The sequence below is a fragment of the Ruditapes philippinarum genome, unplaced genomic scaffold (assembly GCF_026571515.1).
Source record: "Ruditapes philippinarum isolate M1 unplaced genomic scaffold, ASM2657151v2 ctg2944_1_1_1_1, whole genome shotgun sequence".
Lineage (NCBI taxonomy): Eukaryota > Metazoa > Mollusca > Bivalvia > Venerida > Veneridae > Ruditapes > Ruditapes philippinarum.
In genome coordinates this window covers 67,563-89,705 of record NW_026854705.1, presented here as the reverse complement: position 1 = coordinate 89,705, position 22,143 = coordinate 67,563, and the positions used below count along the sequence as shown (strand labels likewise).

The window sequence follows — 22,143 nt, the reverse complement described above, 5'->3', positions numbered from 1 at the left end:
ATGATGTACATGATATACAATTATCTCTACATTTATGTTGACAATTGTAGGTTACAACATTGCTGGATGGGTATTGTCTACCATTGTAATATCCATCATTGCATATGCTACAGTTATAATATGAAGTGCATGAAATGCAGTTGTCCGGGCACGATAAACTACAATCTTCTGTATATACATTATTATCCGGATTATAACCAATATAGAAGCCATTTTTGCATGTGTTACAACTGCTTACACCAGAACATATCACACAATTGTTACTACAAGCATGTACACAACTGACAATTACAACCATCCAAGCAAACAGCGTCTCCATTGTTGTTGTATTCACATCTTGATGTTCCATTTACCAGCCACATTCATTCAATGCTAGAACTTCAACATATATAAAGAAACTGATTAACATAATTATTATTATTATATTATAATGATTAATTATTTTATATATCGACTGACAGTTGAAAAAACTGCGCGGTATATTAACAGTTGGAGGAACTGTCTAAGTGTATTTATATTGATAACAAAAATAAAAGTGTAAATGTAAAGCTTTAGAACATATTAAATCAAATGTGTATCATTGAACATGCATTTTAGTGTTTACATGATAAAAATACATAATCAGATTTTACTAACAATTTAAAAAGTTATAAAACAATATAAAACGTAATTCAAACACAATGACGAGTATGTTGTTATGTATTCAATATGAAAGAAGCCATCTATTGATAATAAATGATGCTTTTGAAACAAACCTATGTTACACAAAAGTAAAATTAGACCCAGTTGTCCCAGTAGAGTGTTTTTCATATCTGTATCCCTGATATTCATTTGTCCACAATTATAATGTTAGCAAGGACCTAAAAATGTTTAAGAAATAATATATCCCAAACAGTGATTCTATCGCTCAATAACATCACTGTTTGGAGTTCGGATGCGAAGTATATCACGAGGGCGTAGCCCGAGTGATATAATGATGCGCATCCGAACGACAAACAGTGATGTTATCAAGTAATAAATCACCGATTTGGATATCTTATTTCGATTCTAACACGAAATCAACAAATAAATGCTGCCGTATCTGATATTAAGCAAAATTGTGCCTGATTTGTTTCCGTTGCGTCGGATTTTTTTAGTGGTTACGTCACATGTAAAATGATTACGTCACATATCTAAATATAGAACGTCAACTGTGACTTTATTGCATAATAACACACAACACACACTTTCGTTTCGTGAAAAATGCGGGTCGTGTTAGAATTATCCATTGATTAGTTGTGTTATGTTTCGTCACAACGACACTGTGGACGTCAAACGGCAACTTTCAAATTTTACTGATGAAGGAAGACCTCATTTGTCTCAACATTATTTCAGACAAATGTAAAACAACCGACGTTCCATAAACTAGCTTGATAATTTCATAATATTATCCGGAGTCCCTGGCTGGATTCAAAACAACAGCGGTGAGGGGACAAGAGCTTTGGAATCACCGAAATTTTGTATCGGTCAATATTCAAGGGGATAATTTGCTAATAGTTCTGTTCAATGGGTGGTTAAATAATGTAACTATGCTTTAACTAAGTTTTAAGAAGGAATACAATAGTTTTTTTTATTCGAACTCAAAACTTTCTAATTTGATATAGCTACAGATAGAATTGTCAGTTCGCTTGTATATGAAGAATAAAGTATTTAACCAATTTTCGTTGAATTATCTGTATCCGTGTTCATCTTTTATAGAGATACTCATAAAAAGTCATTATTGCAAAAGCACTTTTTCAAAACAGACACCACAGTTATATTGTAACTTAATTATCAAGAACAAGTAAAATAATAAACAGGAAATAATCGGAAGTTTCGATACGAACAAAGCAGAGCTATTCAATAATCTTTAAAAATAAAATGGAAACAGATAGATAATATTTAAACAAATGTTCATTACCTGTTAAAGAAGTAGCACGTTTATCACGTGTAAGAATATATATAATATAGTTTTATATAAATATATTATAACAACTTATCCTCATATTAAGATATCACATAAAGTTTTTCAATTTGAGAAAATAACTTAAGACTTTATTTGTCACAATATATGAAAACTAATGTTAAACTACGATTTTGAATAAACTTTCGTTTAATAAGGAAGTAGCTTTTACGGTTCAGTAAATGTTAGATTTACGAAACCGACTCTAACCAAGTTAATTTTCATTGCAGCAATACATCGTCAAAATTCTTTCAAATATTATAGTTTAATCAAGCTGAAACTGAAAATGTAGTATATAACCTCACTGAAATGTCGGACGAGTTTGACTTAAGTTTTATTACATTATTTGCATAATACTAGAAATTGATCGTTAGTAGAGACGTTTTTACGACGCGTCCCGTTGCTATGAAAAATCGACCGGAAGTGGTATTTTCTCGCGCATGCACAATATGCGTAGGCCAAAAAGAGCATTGCCATACATAGAAATGTAGTGGAAGTTCATAGACAGCTCCGGGTAAGTTTAAAGTAAAAAGTAGATAATTGTATGAAATAGCTTTAAAAACCCCACAAAAGATGCCTTTATAGCTTTATGACCAAGATTGCGAAATAATTATTTTTAAGAATTCCCCCTTACGATCACGGACCTGACCTGAGATAATTGTTGTAAAATTACGGAAATATATCTGTTAGCAAATAAAGAGGTCAACCTAATTGTTTTTGAAATAGTTCATATAAAAACTAAAGACATTTTACAATATATGAAATTGAGGTTAATTACGATTTTCTTAATTTTACGTGATTAACTATAATTATGTCTTGATACTGTCAATCTGCTTGACACATGCCGCCTTGCAAAAGAGAACTGTATACAATACAAATTGTGTGATATGGTAATAAATATTTATCTTTAACACCCTGCTGTTTCAATTTGACTGATGAAAAAGAAGTATAATGATACCTTAAACCTGGAACCTAAAATATTGTAAGAGTTTTGTATGCGCTTTTCGACTATTGAATTATTAGTCCTGTATATTTTCGTATATCTGTTATAAATATCACTTCACGCTTTAAGTCATCCCAAAATTACCGTTTTCTAGGATCACGTCTATGAAAGCCTTTAGTTTGAAAACTTGAAGTCTTCCGTTATTGCGTTACTATGGAAAAATCGAATTGCAAAAATGGTTTATACAGAAGTTGTTCACTGTATTTTGAAATGTGTGTATCGAAAATTTTATATCTCACTGAAACAATTAGATATGACCATATCATACAGATTTACTTCAAAATGCACAAGGTGAGTAAATAAATACATGATACATGAATTTCATACATCGCAATAATTAAAATCAAGCTATAAATAGCAAAGGCAGCGTACAATAATAATTATAAAAAATTCCCTATGTTCATGCAGCGTTTGACCCGCCGCTTCTGCGGAGCTATAGACAGTGTGATTTTAACTTTTTTTGAAGATGAAAAGACCATTTTCATTGTCTAAAATAAGTCGTGGCCTCAAGATAATAATTTTTTGTCGATGATAAGTCGTGGCCACGAGACAATATCTTGAGACCACAATATAAAAAGTCGTGACCACAATATATAATAAGTCGTGGCCACGAGATGATATTCTGAGGTCACAATATAAAATAATACTGCAACTGTCACATCTATGCCACATTACAGGTCAGATATACAAAACGTAGTTCAGATTCTAGCTAACCGCTGATAATATCAACCTATCTATAATGTACTTCATCTTGCCTCGTCCCGGGCTCAAACAGATCTGTTCAGCATCATAAGCAGATATTATCTATGTTATAATAATAATAATTTACAACGGGACCTTATTTTGATATTCAGCCATCCTCTCATCCAAACATTGAAGGTAAAGCTGTTGATGATTATGCTTTTAACTTATATATGATTAATGTTGCCATCAAATGAATGCTAGTCATATTGGAATTGACAAATTATCCTACATTAAATTAAGTCAGTCACTTTCTTGAGGCTAAATGCTTTATTTAAAAACATGTTATAATACGTACAACTGTTAGTCTGAGAAGAATTATATTGAATCTGAATGATACAGCGTCTATTATACTGTCATAAAAATGGCATACCGATTTGCCCACTTTCTCTTTCGCTGATGTTACCCAAAAAGTAAGACATTTTAAGACGGTTCCATGGGACATTTATATTAATTATCATCCTTTAATCGAATCAGCCTAAATGATAAATCCATAACATTTTCAGGAAAAAACGCCGGACAGTAGAACAAGTAGTAAAAAAGGATTATATAGAAACAATACATAGCTATTCATACGTTTGGACTTAAAAAAGATTATTAAAAGATATGAACGGTAGAGCTATCACTATGTATAGCATTCCTACCCCTTGAACACTATTCACCAAAAAATCAATAAATAAATAGATAAATAAATAAATAAATAAATAAATAAATAAATAAATAAATAAATAAAAAAAATGTATGTTGATAAATATTGTGATAAGAGCGCCTTATGGTTACAACGATGAATTTCACAAAGGCAGGTGTCAAGTGCGATGTGGCAACTGTAAAATGTTGCCCCATACTTCACTTCAGTTTTGTTATATTTTTCTGGTCCTTCGGGATCACTGATGCCAGCACTATTTATTGAGTACCGCTCAAGCCGGTGCTAGGGGGCGTTAGAGATGTTGCACTTATTCATTATCCCTCATGTACAGACTCAATCAAACCGAGTCTGCAGTTCTCTTGTAATTTTGTTGTGATTAATGCTTCCAAGGGAAGATATTTTTCTTTATGCTTTATCGTTTCAACTGCTGTCATAAAAATGATTTATTTAATTTTAACATTCCTCCTGGTTAAAAGTAAATGTTCTGTTTTGCCATACTATGACATCATTCATACAACATGTTGAGTACAATTAAAAAAATAACACACCAGTTTGTTTTGTCACCAATAAACCGATATTAGCAGGTAGGAAAATCAAACGAAAACTGGGTTATTAAGGACTCATTTAACCGTGAAGTATTTTACTAATATGAACATTTACGCTTTGATTATTCTAGCATGAAGAATTGTTAAATATTATATAACCATATAACCATATTTACTATCTGTGTAGTAAATCAAAGATTTATTGGACCATTTCTTGTTACTTTTATTACAAATATGAGTAATTTATTATATTTATTAAGCATAAAAAAGTGATGATTTTATCTACTTCTATATGTTGTTATTTCAATTCACAAGGTATTTTGAAATTACTTTCCCCTTGATATGGACGTATTTCTGCGACAGGTACTAATACTTTTATTTTTTATGCTTTATAAAATGAATATCAATTTCGTTATTTGTCTGACATTTTACATTGAGAGTTATTGAATGTTTTTGAGTTATGTTCTTAAAATCAATTTAATGTATTTTTGGACCTGCTATTAAAGACAGCAACGGTTGATAATGAAGACTCACGTGACAAGGTACAGGATAATAAAGAGGGAAAGATTATACTTGAACAACTTGCTGACTATGTTTCTAAGAAGACAATGAAAGATTTCGCTGACGAGTTTAAGGTAAATACCTTTCTTATAATGCATTTATGTTCCCAGACACAAAAAACATTTCTAGAGGTAATTAGTGCATGTCTTGCTCATTGAATGACATCATTAGGAATTTTACAACTCAACTTAATTCACTTCAATGAATATTGAAAATTAAATTGAATAAGTACTTAATAAATACTTGTCTGTTTTCAGTCACTACTAAACCTATTGTCTGTTTTCAGTCACTATCAAACCTATAGTCTGTTTTCAGTCACTATCAAACCTATTGTCTGTTTTCAGTCACTATCAAAACGATTGTCTGTTTTCAGTCACTATCAAACCTATTGTCTGTTTTCAGTCACTACCAAACCGACTGTCTGTTTTCAGTCACTATCAAACCTATTGTCTGTTTTCAGTCACTATCAAAACTATTGTCTGTTTTCAGTCACTATCAAACCTATTGTCTGTTTTCAGTCACTATCAAACCTATTGTTTGTTTTCAGTCACTACCAAACCTATTGTCTATTTTCAGTCACTACCAAAACCTATTGTCTGTTTTCAGTCACTACCAAACGTACTGTCTGTTTTCAGTCACTACCAAATCTACTGTCTGTTTACAGTCACTACCAAACCTACTGTCTGTTGTCAGTCACTACCAAACGTACTGTCTGTTTTTAGTCACTACCAAACCTATTGTCTGTTTTCAGTCACTACCAAACGTGCTGTCTGTTTTCAGTCACTACCAAGCCTACTGTCTGTTTTCAGTCACTACCAAACCTATTGTCTGTTTACAGTCACTACCAAACCTACTGTCTGTTTTCAGTCACTACCAAATCGATTGTCTGTTTTCAGTCACTACCAAATCTATTGTCTGTTAACAGTCACTACCAAACCTATTGTCTGTTTACAGGCATTACCAAACCTACTGTCTGTTTTCAGTCACTACCAAACCTACTGTCTGTTTTCAGTCACAACCTATTGTATGTTTTCAGTCACTACCTATTGTATGTTTTCAGTCACTACCTATTGTATGTTTTCAGTCACTACCTATTGTCTATTTTCAGTCACTACCAAACCTTTTGTCTGTTTACAGTCACTACCAAACCTACTGTCTGTTTTCAGTCACTACCAAACGTACTGTCTGTTTTCAGTCACTACCGAACCTTTTGTCTGTTTTCAGTCACTATCAAATCTATTGTCTGTTTCAGTCACTATCAAACCTATTGTCTATTTTCAGTCACTACCAAATCTATTGTCTGTTTTTAGTCACTACCAAACGTACTGTCTCTTTTCAGTCACTACCAAGCCTACTGTCTGTTTACAGTCACTATCAAACCTACTGTCTGTTTTCAGTCACTACCAAACGTACTGTCTGTTTTCAGTCACTACCTTTTGTCTGTTTTCAGTCACTACCAAACCTACTGTCTGTTTTCAGTCACTACCTATTGTATGTTTTCAGTCACTACCTATCGTCTGTTTTCAGTCACTACCTATTGTCTGTTTTCAGTCACTACCTATTGTCTGTTTTCAGTCACTACATTTTTTCTGTTTTCAGTCACAACCAAACCTACTGTCTGTTTTCCAGTCACAACCTATTGTATGTTTTCAGTCACTACCTATTGTATGTTTTCAGTCACTACCTATTGTATGTTTTCAGTCACTACCTATTGTCTATTTTCAGTCACTACCTTTTGTCTGTTTTCAGTCACTACCAAACCTACTGTCTGTTTTAAGTCACTACCTATTGTATGTTTTCAGTCACTACCTATTGTATGTTTTCAGTCACTACCAAACACCTTAATAAAGTCGTATGATGATTCACAAAAAAGCGAAAACATTTCTAAAAATAGATACAAAGGAATATATCCGTGTAAGTAATTAAAATCTATTTCTAAATTAAAAGTGCTATTTTATCAACAGAAATGTTCTCTCGCATTTGTTATGACAACGTACAAGGTGATAAAGAGGTAATGCTATCATCGTTATTAATCATGCAAACTCTACGCAAAAATCGATTGTATTGATTAATATTATAAGAGAATAGTTTAACTGATTGCACTAATTAATATACATTGTATATCAGTGTCCGTCATTTTCACATTGTAATGTTAAATCAGGACCGTACCACAAAATAGTAGTAATAATAAGATGATAATAATGAAAATAATGATAACCGCCCCGCAAAAATGACAATTATTTACAATGTTTGCTGAAGTGTTTTTAACATACATAAAACATATATCAATATATACCTGATTGGGAAAAATTGTCAAAAATATAGACATGATTTTTTTTATTATACAACTGTTATAATTTGATTTTAGATGACTACAATCGAGTTGTTCTGGATGATGGTGACTCAGATTACATAAACGCAAGCTACATTAATGTAAGTAATATAATTAGATATTGTAACATTACAGCATCTTATTATTTATTATTTCTTATGAACCGGCTTATAAACTTTAATTTATTAACAAGAGCAATCAGTGATTACATGTGTCGCCTCATTATAGCCAATTGAAGCTACTGTATTAGCAGGAGACACAAAAATCATTAACATGGCAAAACACATTTTTATTCAAGGGCTATAACTCAGCCAAAAATAATTTGGATGAAATTGCACCAGTAGTTTCTGAGAAGAAGTTCGTACAAACGTCTGTTTAGCTGGCAACACACACACACGCACGCACGCACGCACGCACACACACACGCAACCCTTTTTATTCACGGGACATAAAATCATTCAAGCGGGAAACCTGTGTAATATGCGCAAGTATTTGCATTGAAACTGCATTAGTAATATAAAAGAAATAGTCTGGACAAACATAAAAAATAAAAAAAATATTAAAAGGCCATAACTCTACAAAAATAATTGAACCTTAAAATACTAGTACCCATAATATGCACACAGAGACTTAGTTCTGATAATTGCCTGTAAAATTTGGATGAAATTGCGCCAGAAGTTTCGAAGAAGTTCGGACAAGCTTCTGTGAAGCTGGCAACGCAAAATATCCCACTTTTTTAAGGGCCATTACACAGTCAACAATCACTTAACCGGAAAACGCATGTATGAGGCGTAAGTATTTGAGCCAATGATCAATCTTGTGAAGTTTCATTGAAATAGCGTCAGTAGTGTAAGAGGAGTAGTCCAAGTAAAAACCATTAAAGAGCCATAACTCTGACAAAATCATTGAACCGGAAAATGCCTAGACTATACTCGGTACTGATCATTCATGTAAAGTTTGGATGAAAAAGCGCCAATAGTCCGGTTTTTTGACGGACGGACAGAAGGACTGACAGACGACGGAGAAGTTATCCGTTCATGTCGCCGCTAATCTGTAGAGCGACACAATTTTATACAGAGTAATGAATAATTGTAGTATAAATATAAAATGTAGACAATGCTTATTTAAGTGTCTCTACTGATATTCACTGTTATATCACGTAATAGAATTTGTTGTTCTGAAGTAAATGAAACAAACAAATTTAAGTGAGTTTCTCTTTCTTTACAGGGATATAATAAGATCAAAGCCTACATTGCCTCGTCCGGTAATCTAACTTTTTCTACGCTTTTTTCCAGAATTAAACAACTAATTTATTTTATTCTTTATAGATCATCCAACTATTCTAAATTTTAGTACCAACACATGTAATAGCTTATAAATAAGGATTTATCGTCGATTCATTTGTGTTAGCAGACGACAGTAAAATGTACGTTATTATCCATGTACACGATCTAAAGAAATAGATTTTAAAGGAACTGATCAAATTTAGGTCCGACCTATAAATACATGGGCGATATGTCAGCGTTTTGGATAATGGTTTGGCAGGAAAATGTCGGAAAAATTGTTATGTTGACAAACATTTCAGACGCTGGGGTGAGTATAAATATTAACACATTACATTTTTAACTTGTAAAGTTCTGTATCAAATTCCAGTATCAATTGTTATACATTTGTATTTCAACAAATTACGACAGTACAATGTTAAAACCATAGTAAAATATAATAAAACCATAGTAATTATAATAAAACCATAGTAAAATATAATAAAACCATAGTAATTATAATAAAAACCATAGAAATTATAATAAAAACCATAGTTATTTAATAAAAAAAACATAGTAATTATAATAAAAAAACATAGTAATTATAATAAAAAACATAGAAATTATAATAAAACCATAGTTTTTTAAAAATATAAACCATAGTAATTATAATAAAAAACATAGTAATTATGATAAAAACCATAGTAATTATACTAAAAATCATAGTAATTATAATAAAAACCATAGTAATTATAAAAAAAACCATAGTAATTATAATAAAACCAAACTTATTTAATAAAAACCATAGTAATTATAAAAAACCCATAGTAATTATAATAAAAACCATAGTAATTATAAAAAAACCATAGTAATTATAATAAAACCAAACTTATTTAATGAAAACCATAGTAATTATAAAAAACCCATAGTAATTATAATAAAAACCATAGTAATTATAAAAAAACGATAGTTTTTTAATAAAAACCATAGCAATTATAATGAAAACCACTGTAATTATAATAAAACCATAGTAATTATAATAAAACCATAGTAATTATAATAAAAACCATAGTAATTATAATGAAAACCACTGTAATTATAATAAAACCATAGAAATTATAATAAAAACCTATAGTAATTATAATAAAACCATAGTAATTATAATAAAAACCATAGTAATTATAATAAAAACCATAGTAATTATAATAAAACAATAGTTTAAAAAAAAAATAAAACCATAAACCATAATAGAATAATTATAATAAAACCATAGTAATTATAATAAAAACCATAGTAATTATATATAAAACCATAGTTTTTTTAATAAAAACCATAGTAATTATAATAAAAACCATAGTAATTATAATAAAACCATAGTTATTATAATAAAACCATAGTAATTATAATAAAAACCATAGTAATTATAATAAAAACCATAGTAATTATAATAAAACCATAGTAATTATAATAAAAACCATAGTAATTATAATAAAACCATAGTAATTATAATAAAAACCATAGTAATTATAATGAAAACCAGAGTAATTATAATAAAACCATAGTTATTATAATAAAAACATAGTAATTATAATAAAACCATAGTAATTATAATAAAAACCATAGTTATTATAATAAAACCATAGTTTTTTTAAAATAAAAACCATAGTAATTATAATGAAAACCACTGTAATTATAATAAAACCATAGTTATTATAATAAAACCATAGTAATTATAATAAAAACCATAGTAATTATAATAAAAACATAGTAATTATAATAAAAACCATAGTAATTTTAATAAAAAACCATAGTTATTATAATAAAACCATACCATAGTTTTTTAAAATAAAAACCATAGTAATTATAATGAAAACCACTGTAATTATAATAAAACCATAGTTATTAAAATAAAACCATAGTAATTATAATAAAAACCAAAGTAATTATAATAAAAACATAGTAATTATAATAAAAACCATAGTAATTTTAATAAAAACCATAGTTATTATAATAAAACCATACCATAGTTTTTTAAATAAAAACCATAGTAATTATAATGAAAACCACTGTAATTATAATAAAACCATAGTAATTATAATAAAAAAACATAGTAATTATAATAAAACCATAGTTTTTTAAAAATAAAAACCATAGTAATTATAATGAAAACCATAGTAATTATAATAAAACGATAGTTTTTTTAATAAAAACCATAGTAATTATAATAAAACCATAGTAATTATAATAAAAACCATAGTAATTATAATAAAACAATAGTTTTTTTAAAAATAAAAACCATAATAGAATAATTATAATAAAACCATAGTAATTATAATAAAAACCATAGTCATTATTATAAAATCCAGAGCAATTATAATAAAACCATAGTAATTAAAATAAAAACCATAGTAGTTATTAGAAAACCAAAGTTGTTATAATAAAACAATAGTAATTATCATAAAAAGCTTAGTTATTATAATAAAAACCAGAGTAATTAAAATAAAACCATAGTCATTATAATAAAACCATAGTAATTATTATAAAACCAGAGTAATTATAATAAAACCATAGTAATTAAAATAAAAACCATAGTAATTATAATAAAACCATAGTAAAATATAATAAATCAATAGAAATTATGATAAAAACCATAGTAATTATAATAAAAACCATAGTTATTATAATAAAACCATAGTTTTTTTTAATAAAAACCATAGTAATTTTATTGAAAACCACTGTAATTATAATAAAACCATAGTAATTATAATAAAACCATAGTAATTATAATAAAAACCATAGTAATTATAATAAAAACATAGTAATTATAATAAAAACCATAGTAATTATAATAAAAACCATAGTAATTATAATAAAAACCATAGTTATTATAATAAAACCATACCATAGTTTTTTTTTAAATAAAAACCATAGTAATTATAATGAAAACCACTGTAATTATAATAAAACCATAGTAATTATAATAAAAAAACATAGTAATTATAATAAAACCATAGTTATTATAATAAAAACCATAGTAATTGTAATAAAAACCAGAGTAATTATAATAAACCCATAGTTATTATAATAAAAACAATAGTTTTTTAAAAATAAAAACCATAGTAATTATAATAAACCATAGGAATTATAATCAAAACCAGAGTAATTATAATAAAACCAGAGTAATTAAAATAAAACCATAGTCATTAAAATAAAAACCAGAGTAATTATAATAAAACCATAGTTATTATAATAAAACCATAGTAATTATAATAAAAACCATAGTAATTATAATAAAAACCATAGTAATTATATTAAAACCATAGTTATTATAATAAAAAACCATAGTAATTGTAATAAAAACCAGAGTAATTATAATAAACCCATAGTTATTATAATAAAAACAATAGTTTTTTAAAAATAAAAACCATAGTAATTTATAATAAACCATAGGAATTATCATCAAAACCAGAGTAATTATAATAAAACCAGAGTAATTAAAATAAAAACCATAGAAATTTTAATAAAAACCAGAGTAATTATAATAAAACCATAGTTATTATAATAAAACCATCGTAATTATAATAAAAACCATAATAATTATAATAAAAACCATAGTAATTATAATAAAACCATAGTTATTATTATAAAAAACCATAGTAATTGTAATAAAAACCAGAGTAATTATAATAAACCCATAGTTATTATAATAAAAACAATAGTTTTTAAAAAATAAAAACCATAGTAATTACAATTAAAACCATAGTAATTATAATAAAAACCATAGTAATTATAATAAAAACCATAGTAATTATAATAAAACAATAGTTTTTTAAAAATAAAAACCATAGTAATTATAATAAAAAACATAGTAATTATAATAAAAACCATAGTAATTATAATAAAACAAGAGTTTTTTAAAAAATAAAAACCATAATAGAATAATTATAATAAAACCATAGTAATTGTAATAAAAACCATAGTCATTATTATAAAAACCAGAGCAATTATAATAAAACCATAGTAATTAAAATAAAACCATAGTAATCATAATAAAACCATAGTAATTATTATAAAACCAGAGTAATTATAATAAAACCATAGTAATTAAAATAAAAACCATAGTAATTAAAATAAAACCATAGTAAAATATAATAAATCCATAGTAATTATAATAAAAACCATAGTAGTTATAATAAAAACCATAGTAATTATAATAAAACCATAGTTTTTTTTAAATAAAAACCATAGTAATTATAATGAAAACCACTGTAATAATAATAGAACCATAGTAATTATAATAAAAAGTATAAATAGTATTATAATAATAAAAACAGAATAATTAATAAACCATAGTAATTATAATAAAAACCATAGTAATAAAAAAAAACCAGAATAATTATAATAAAACCATAGTAATTATAATAAAAACCATAGTAATTATAATAATAAACATAGTAATTATAATAAAAACCATAGTAATTATAATAAAACCAAAGTAATTAAAATAAAAACCATAGTTATTATTATAAAACAATAGTCATTAAAATTAAAAACCATAGTAATTATAATAAAACCATAGTTATTATAATAAAAACCATAGTAATTATAATAAAAACCATAGTAATTATAATAAAACCATAGTAATTATAATAAAACCATAGTAATTATAATAAAAACCATATAATTATTACCTTGTGACTAGTCATGACCAGTAGATACTATATAACCCTTGTTAATTGTTTGTTCACTGGGTCAGAAGTCATGCATAATAACCTGATCACATGACTAATTGGCTGCCGACAGGGGGCATACATGTTTTACAAACATATCTTATTATAATAAAAACCATAGTAATTATATTAAAACCATAGTAATTAAAATAAAAACCATAGTTATTATAATAAAAAGCTTAGTTATTATAATAAAAACCATAGTAATTATAATAAAACCATAGTAATTAAAATAAAAACCATAGTAATTAAAATAAAAACCATAGTAATTAAAATAAAAACCATAGTTATTATAATAAAAACCATAGTAATTATAATAAAACCATAGTAATTAAAATAAAAACCATAGTTATTATAATAAAAAGCTTAGTTATTATAATAAAAAGCATAGTAATTATAATAAAAACCATAGTAATTAAAATAAAAAACCATAGTAATTATAATAAAAACCATAGTAATTAAAATAAAAACCATAGTAATTATAATAAAAACCATAGTAATTAAAATAAAAACCAGAGTAATTATAATAAAACCATAGTAATTATAATAAAACCATAGTAATTATAATAAAACCATAGTAATTAAAATAAAAACCATAGTAATTATAATAAAAACCATAGGAATTAAAATAAAAACCATAGTTATTATAATAAAACCAAAGTAATTATAATAAAAACCAGAGTAATTAAAATAAAAACCATAGTTATTATAATAAAAAGCTTAGTTATTATAATAAAAACCAGAGTAATTAAAATAAAAACCATAGTAATTATAATAAAACCATAGTAAAATATAATAAATCCATAGTAATTAAAATAAAACCATAGTAATTATAATAAAACAATAGTTATTATTATAAATCCATAGTTATTATAATAAAACTGTAGTAAATATAGACAAAATAGTGAGATATTTTATTTATTCCTATTCCAATTCAACATTAAACTTAATTTTTGTAATGGATTTGTCGAATTTGGAGAAGTCGATCCAAAATTTAAAGTATTTCACTATGAAATACTATGACAATTTGGGCTGCTAACAATGTAAAGCCGGGTCAGATTGCATGGAAGAATATGTTTGCTTGGCACTATGCTAGAGTCAAAGGCCTGTCACTTCCGGTTCAATCAGGCTTAAGGATTTAAAAAGAAAACTACAGCTTTACTAAGGTCGTTAAAGATTTATCATGTTCGCATTATGTCTAGTGTAATTTGGTTTAAAAATCAGTAATTTGTCTGCCTTGTAATTGTATCAGGTACCAAAATGTGATCAGTATTGGCCGAAGGAAGATTTCAGTCTTACGTTTGCTAACATACAAGTCACGTGTCATACTGAAGAGATATACACCAACTATATATTCAGGTCATTTAGTATTCGAAAAGTAAGTTATTCCATAGAAGATGTAAGAGGATTATTGACAAAGATTTAAATCTCTTTTTTCAAAACAAAAAAGAATATATATTTTACATTTTAGAAGATGATAGTTTGTTTTTATAAACAATTACTTCTCTTATATTGTATTCAGCATAATAGCTTTATTAAATCTTTTTTTTATTCAAACTGACAAGACATAATAAAGATGGTAATAAACAGTTGAATCATAGTTTGGGGACTTTTCTGTTGAAAATGTGTTAGAGTCAAATCGTATACATATACATGCACAGTGTGTAAATTGTAGTACATGTATAAGTTACCCGCACTCCAGAGCATGCCCATTGATTGGTTCATTTTGGCTGGGGTTTACTTACTGTTACGACAGAAAAGGGAATAGCGATAGAAATATCATATTCAGATGCTCGTTCATTCGTTGTTTTCTGGGGTTTCATATTGTGACAACTGGGAATATGTTTTTATTTTTGCCTATGATACAAAAGAGAAAGAACATCAAATCACCCGGCAATCTGATTGATACTCGGGGGCACTGTCCCTTTTACAAATCAGATAGCCTCGTGTTTCGATGCTCTTTCTTTATGCTCCCCTCGTGCAAATTAGATAGCCTCGTGTTTTGATGCTCTTTCTATTACAAAGAACATTTCTAACTAACTGGATAAACATCCGTCAATGTTACTAAAAATAGCGGTGCTAAAAATCTTATCTGTTAGGACATGGTAACAAGAAAAGTATTTCAAATGCACTATACTGCTTGGCCGGATGAAGGAACGCCAATTGACGTCACGAGTTTGATAGAATTTCGTCAGAGAATTAACCAAATAAAAACTCAGCTAGATGGTCCAATAATTGTACACTGCAGGTGAATACGAAAATCTTTTTCCCTTTTGTCGTTAAGGTTAGAAATGAAAAAGAAATAAGAGTCCATGGTTGAAATTCATATATTACATGTACATATATTACATACCTATACAAAGTCATATAATATACTTTACATGTATTTATCTTTTTTTTTCAAAAAGGAATAAAAAACTTACAAGCGTTGCATGTTTTCCTCGATTAATTTACTAAATGGAGTGTTTAAAAGTAGTTTAAAAAATGATGTTTTGACTTTATTTCAGCGCCGGAATAGGTAGGACTGGTACATATATAGCTTTAGATAGCATCATAAATGAGGGCGAGACTGAGGGAGCAGTAGATATATACTCATGTGTAAGGAATATAAGGGAACAAAGGGTTAACATGATAGAAACAATTGTAAGTTACTCAGGGAACAAAGGGTTAACATGATAAAAACAATTGTAAGTTACTCAAATTTGCTCTCTATCATTGTATCTGGATTTGTTTTAACATAACATTATATTTCAATGCAATCTAAAGTTGCTATGCAGAGTTACCCGCTGTAGAGCAATAATCTGTTATTAACAACAACGACGACAACAACAGGCAATTTTTCCCAGAGTGAGACTTAACAACATATTCGACCTTTGTAGAACAACATTTCTCAGCCACATTTAAAGTATTTTCTCTTACAGAGGTTCTTCTTTACATTTCTTTCAGTTAATTAAATTATGGTTAAATTCAAAGTTTTGCAATTATTAATGGTTATTTATAGTTTTGTCCCTACCGCTGAAGTTAATAAAATATTTGTAAAAGATACACAACTGATATTTTTGTAAAGTTGTTTTATTGTAAGAGAGATGAAAAAGTAACAGATGAAAAAGCAGGGATATACATGTGATCAATAGCCGGATAATATATGCAAAATGAACAGGTTAATATTGTTGGTGATAACACTGATATTCATAATGAACTTATATAGGAACAATATGAGTACCTTCATAACGCAGTTGTTCAGTCACTGACTTATGACAGCAATGATGCCTCGTCCAGGTTTCGTGAATATATGAACACACGAAGTACAGATCATTTGGAGAAATATGTATAGGTAGATATAGAATACGTTATTGTCATCTACATAAACTCCTTGTTTGGCGTATAAATTGAATAGACTTTGGTTATTATATAATAATATTAGTATTTAGAAACACTAACAATGAGATAAACAACAACCTAATCATAAGAGGCTTTCCATTAAATCAAAAGAAGTGCTACATAAATCAAAAGAAGCGCTCCACTTGAAGATACACTGTGTTCAAATTTGATATTAGAAAGTATTGGCAATTGCTACACAGCCACTTTGTAAAAGCAAAATAAACATTTCACACAAAGTATATATGTTATGTTTAAAATTCTAAAAAGGTATTTAATATATCTATTTAAACCAAAGAACAGTTATTATTTTGGCTGCCGAACTGTATCTCTGCCTCTATGTTTTGAATACTACATTGAATAGTTCGTCGTCATATAAGTTAGACTAGTTTTAATATTTTTACGTCTCATTTTGCTTCTCTTTTATTTAGGTGCAGAGACTGCATGGTTCCTTGAAAGGAGAACCAATAAAGAATCAGAAGAATTAGAAAATAAGGTTCTGACAAAAAAATCACTGACCTTCCAAACCATTCTGGGTATTTATAATAATTTAACAAACTGATTTATCTTCTTCTAAGTAGATAAATGTAAAAGACAAAATATATGAAAAACGTGTTATATTACATTATATATTCTTGTATTAAATGTAAACATTCACCCTGTCTTTATTAGACGCCGGGTGCTAGTAGATAAGTATACAGCAATGGGGACATCATAGTCTAATGACGGGAACCAAATTTGGACAGGCAACCAGGGGTATGACTTAAAAACACAAAGGATATTATTTAGGCGCAACGGCGCAACAGACTTTTTTTTCAAAACAGGCACAACGTATTCCTGAAAATAATTAACATTTAATCAATAAAAGAAATTAACTGAGTGAAAAAAGTACGTTTGTTTTAAAATGTATCACAAATATTTCAATAGGTTGTTTTGAAGGATTCTATGCTGGCACAATGGCCGCGATATTGACATATTCTTGGCGCAAAGGAGATAATTTTCTGTAAAGGGAACAATATATGGTTATAGAAAAAAACAACAAATTATCAAACTGAGATAAATTATATTTATTAAATGAAGTATAAACATGTTTGTTGTAAATTTCAATATGAAATTTGTTTGTTTGGAAGGTTACATATGAAGGTTAAATGGACTTATACGGGCTCTCAGCATAACGGAGACAATTTTGTTATTTTAGTATAAAGAGCACAATAAATGTTTTATAAATAAAAATTATCAAACTAAAATTTATTCTATATATTGAAGATAGTATCATAATGGAAGTTGTCAAGGCTGATTTTGTACACTACCTGTGACTGTTTACACAGTTTGCTGTTCCTTGATTGTGTATTTCGTTGAGTCTATAATGTAAAATGTTTTTGATAGTGGCCACCCACTACTTAAAACAAGCAAATCTGTTGCCGAGTACTGGTTAATACTAACACAACAACCGGAGATATAAAGCTTTATTTATATATTTTATCATGGCATATACAGTAGATACATCAGTAGATACATCTGCAGATGTTTCAAAATTCCAAATTTTACCAGCTCATGTTGAATGTTGAATACTGCTTAAGCCGATGCTAGGGGGCGTGGACGGTAACTTGCACTTTCCAATACCGTCAATCAAACCGAGTCTGTAACATTTTCAATATCATCGTGTCTTTAGGGGTTCTTTGTTTCTCTATATTTTATGAAAAAAATCACGATTGACATAGATATGCTGAAATCCAGTCAGTTGTTCCGAAAATTCACGATTGACATATATATGCTGAAATCCAGTCAGTTTTTCCAAAAATTCACGATTGACATATATATGCTGAAATCCAGTCAGTTGTTCCGAAAATTCACGATTGACATATATATGCTGAAATCCAGTCAGTTTTTCCAAAAATTCACGATTGACATATATATGCTGAAATCCAGTCAGTTTTTCCAAAAATTCACGATTGACATATATATGCTGAAATCCAGTCAGTTTTTCCAAAAATTCACGATTGAACATAATTTGCTGTAATCTAGTCAGTTGTAGTAAAAAAATGCATTTTTTTTCTTTGTTCATAATAAAAAGTCAAGGCCATAACAGGGGCCATAACTCCATGTTAAAAAATATTATCGGGACATGCCATGGATGCATCTTTCCTTTTCTTATTGATAGTTCCCATAAATTCTTGCTAAATTCTAGCCAGAAATAGCGAGGAAACGATTATTGGTCTATATGTATACTGCATAACTAATCACGGGCAATAACTCTGTCTTGAAGGGTCTAACTGCGCATCTCCTCTTTGTATTGATTGTTTCCACAAACTTTTCTTGAAATTGAAATTCAGCCAGCAGTTGCAGAGAAATAGCACGGAAACTATTGTTGGTCTATGTGCATACTGCATAACTAATCAAGGGTCATAACTGTGTTGAAGGGTCTGACCGGAACAAGGCGACAATATGCGCATCTCCTCTTGGTATTTATGGTTCCAATAAAGTTCTTGTCATTTTTAGAAAATCGCAATTGAAAGTTTGAACTGCATTAACTTTTTAATGATAAACCGTATAAATTTAAAATTGTGAATTTAGGAATCTGTATGATATACATTTATACCAAATGTTATTACTGTGCATACAATTTTAAAGCTAAAATCTCAAATAATTTATTTCAATTTTTCATAATAAATAAGAAAACACATACATATTCTGAATTTTAAAACCCCATTCAGGAGATACTGGGTTGTTAGCAAAACATTCAGGTCATTTCTACAAAATTAAAGCGACATACGGGGTTCTAAGTGAAACATATGAAGCAAACTTGACTAAGTGTAATAATATTCGACTAGAAACATAGCAACAATTCAAGTGAAAAATATCATTAACTTCTTCTACTATGTAAAATATTACACGTCTGTCTATATCACCTAAATCAATGCTACTATCAAATGATATTTACATCAATTTTTTAAGAAGTATGCACTTGTTATGTTACATGATTATCAACCGTGGGTATCCGACGATGCGTTTCTGTCACATACCTATGTTGCTATAATGTTTCATTTTTTTATTTAGAGTGTACATCAAGTAAATGCTTTTCGTGCTTTAGAAAACAGAAAACAGCGCTGAATCTGAAAAAATTTGCGCTGATAGCATGGGTAAACAAAGTGGATTCAAGAATATCTAATAAATATAATTGTAACTTCATGGATGATCAAAATGCAAATGGAAAAAAGGGTTCAGCTATATAGCCAATGAATACCCTTTCAAAGTGTAAAAACTTGAAAATAAGAAGCTTTAGGGAAACAAAAATATTTTAGTACCAATCGAGGCCGTTTGAAATGGTAATCATCCTAATAAATGTAGTATTTACATATTTATCTATTCAAGACATTTACTTTATAATTCAAAATGATGCTAGAGCTATAAAAACTTAATAATCAATATAATTATGTATATTACAGTCAGGTAATATACTGTAATTATCTTTCAATAAATCACTAAAGGTTTTTGAAATATTTGGTTGTGATAAAGTAGGCAGCCATAACAGATGTGTCATGTATCACGTGGTACAAAATCAGAATGTTTGATTGGACAAGAAGTTATTGGAGTGTAGAATTAAAGTTTGATGTAAATAAGCGAGTTACGGGTTTGTGGAATTGGAAATAAACATATTTATGTTAGTTCTACAACTACATAAGTATGTTCAATGTAAAGAGCTCACGGAGACGAAAAAAAATGATATAAAAATCTCAATTTTGCCAAAAATCGAGTTACGGGGTTGTAGAATTAAGCCGACGAAATGATTAAAAATTATTTGCCGCTGAAGCATACCCATTAACCCATTCGGTGAACAATTATGCTTCCTATCATAAGGATCTGACCCCCAAGCGTCTGTGGTAGCAGCAACTTTAAAACCTATCCCGGACATACAGCGGCATTAAACGGTAGTGATGCGACATTAAACGGTAGTGATGCGACATTTAACGACAAGGAAAAAAAAACCTTTGATATATGGATAACAATAACATGAAATTATTTCTGGCGCCAATTCAAACTCTGATAAATAAATTATTGTCAGTCTTTACAGATACTTATATTGAACTTCAAATTTCAACACTCTGATGTTATTCAACCCCCCCCCCCCAAAAAAAAAAAAAAAACAAAAAAAACAACAAAAAAACACAAACACAAAAAAACCCACAAAAAAACCCACAAAAAAACAAACAAACAAAAAAGAATTACAAACCAGCATATTAAAATTTAACAATCCAAATATAACTAAGTACTTTATAAGAGAAGATGAATACATCTCAAAATTTTGGTACCTTTTTGCAATTAACAGTTGTAATAAAAATTTGGGTTTTATTATAAGAATTCGTTTTAAAACTAACTAAAAGCTTTCCTTGGTTTTCAAAAAAAATTGAAAAAAAAGGGGTTTTTCTCAAGTGCCGTTTTTAAAAAAACATTTTTTGAAAATGGGGTTTAAATTTGGGATATTTAAAATTTTTTAAACGGGAAATCATTAAAAGTGCGGGATCATTTATCAACAAGAACTGTCGGAGGACAGTAACGCTCGACTATTCGAAAAGTTGTCACAAGGGTGTTTCCTTGAGTATAATAATGCTTACCTATATGAATAAATAAAATTATCCCAGAAAGGTACAATTAGGTTTGTTATTAAGATGTTTTATCAAGTAAATCACTGTCACAAAAAAAAGGCTCAAAACCTTGTCAAAAAGATGTTTTATTGAGGGAAGCAGATTATTATACATAAAAATGTCAAACAAGGGTTGTTTGTAAAACACATATGCCAACTATGATAGCCGTGACCTATTATGTACTGAAGGTCACTGTGACAATAACCTTTGTCCGACCTAATGACCCCCAAATAACATGCTGGACTATATGATTACATAAAATTTATACATGTATAAAAAGAATCAAAACCTGGCCACAAATCTTTCATTGAGTATAGAAAT

At 28.3% G+C, this 22,143-nt stretch overlaps 2 protein-coding genes and 1 long non-coding RNA gene across 4 annotated transcripts in view; 1 reads left to right on the top strand and 2 right to left on the bottom strand.

Annotated features, from left to right (window-relative positions):
- Positions 1-190: 190 nt before the first annotated feature.
- On the bottom strand, positions 191-2,157 carry LOC132740813 (uncharacterized). Its single transcript, XR_009627210.1, has 3 exons — positions 1,940-2,157; positions 756-860; positions 191-378 (listed from the first exon to the last, which is right to left on the bottom strand). It is a non-coding gene; the product is annotated as an uncharacterized LOC132740813 (long non-coding RNA).
- A 2,950-nt stretch (positions 2,158-5,107) lies between these two features.
- Positions 5,108-18,905, top strand: LOC132740812 (receptor-type tyrosine-protein phosphatase T-like). 2 transcript variants are annotated; one of them, XM_060728815.1, is made up of 11 exons: positions 5,108-5,279; positions 5,423-5,551; positions 7,304-7,391; positions 7,846-7,910; positions 9,037-9,073; positions 9,299-9,402; positions 15,054-15,179; positions 15,901-16,049; positions 16,309-16,444; positions 17,010-17,135; positions 17,617-18,905. In XM_060728815.1, the coding sequence occupies exons 1-10, from the start codon at positions 5,259-5,261 to the stop codon at positions 17,133-17,135; spliced, it is 981 nt and encodes a 326-aa protein (XP_060584798.1). In that variant the 5' UTR covers positions 5,108-5,258; the 3' UTR covers positions 17,617-18,905. The 2 variants fall into 2 exon arrangements, with proteins under 2 accessions (XP_060584798.1, XP_060584797.1); XM_060728814.1 differs by having other exon boundaries at positions 5,110-5,279; positions 17,611-18,904.
- Positions 18,906-21,676: 2,771 nt separating this feature from the next.
- The window catches only part of LOC132740811 (uncharacterized), a 52,402-nt gene continuing 51,935 nt past the window's right edge, over positions 21,677-22,143 (bottom strand). Inside the window, exon 21 of the mRNA XM_060728813.1 lies at positions 21,677-21,711. The gene's annotated coding sequence lies outside the window, so the exon portion shown is untranslated. The remainder of the gene's footprint in view (positions 21,712-22,143) is intronic.

Excerpts from the sequence above, each read along its gene's own strand:
- LOC132740812 (XM_060728815.1), top strand. The coding sequence starts at position 5,259 with ATGGACGTATTTCTGCGACAG. Across the intron at positions 5,280-5,422 it reads TGGACGTATTTCTGCGACAG|ACAGCAACGGTTGATAATGA; the intron begins GTACTAATACTT and ends CTGCTATTAAAG. Across the intron at positions 9,074-9,298 it reads AGCCTACATTGCCTCGTCCG|GTCCGACCTATAAATACATG; the intron begins GTAATCTAACTT and ends GATCAAATTTAG.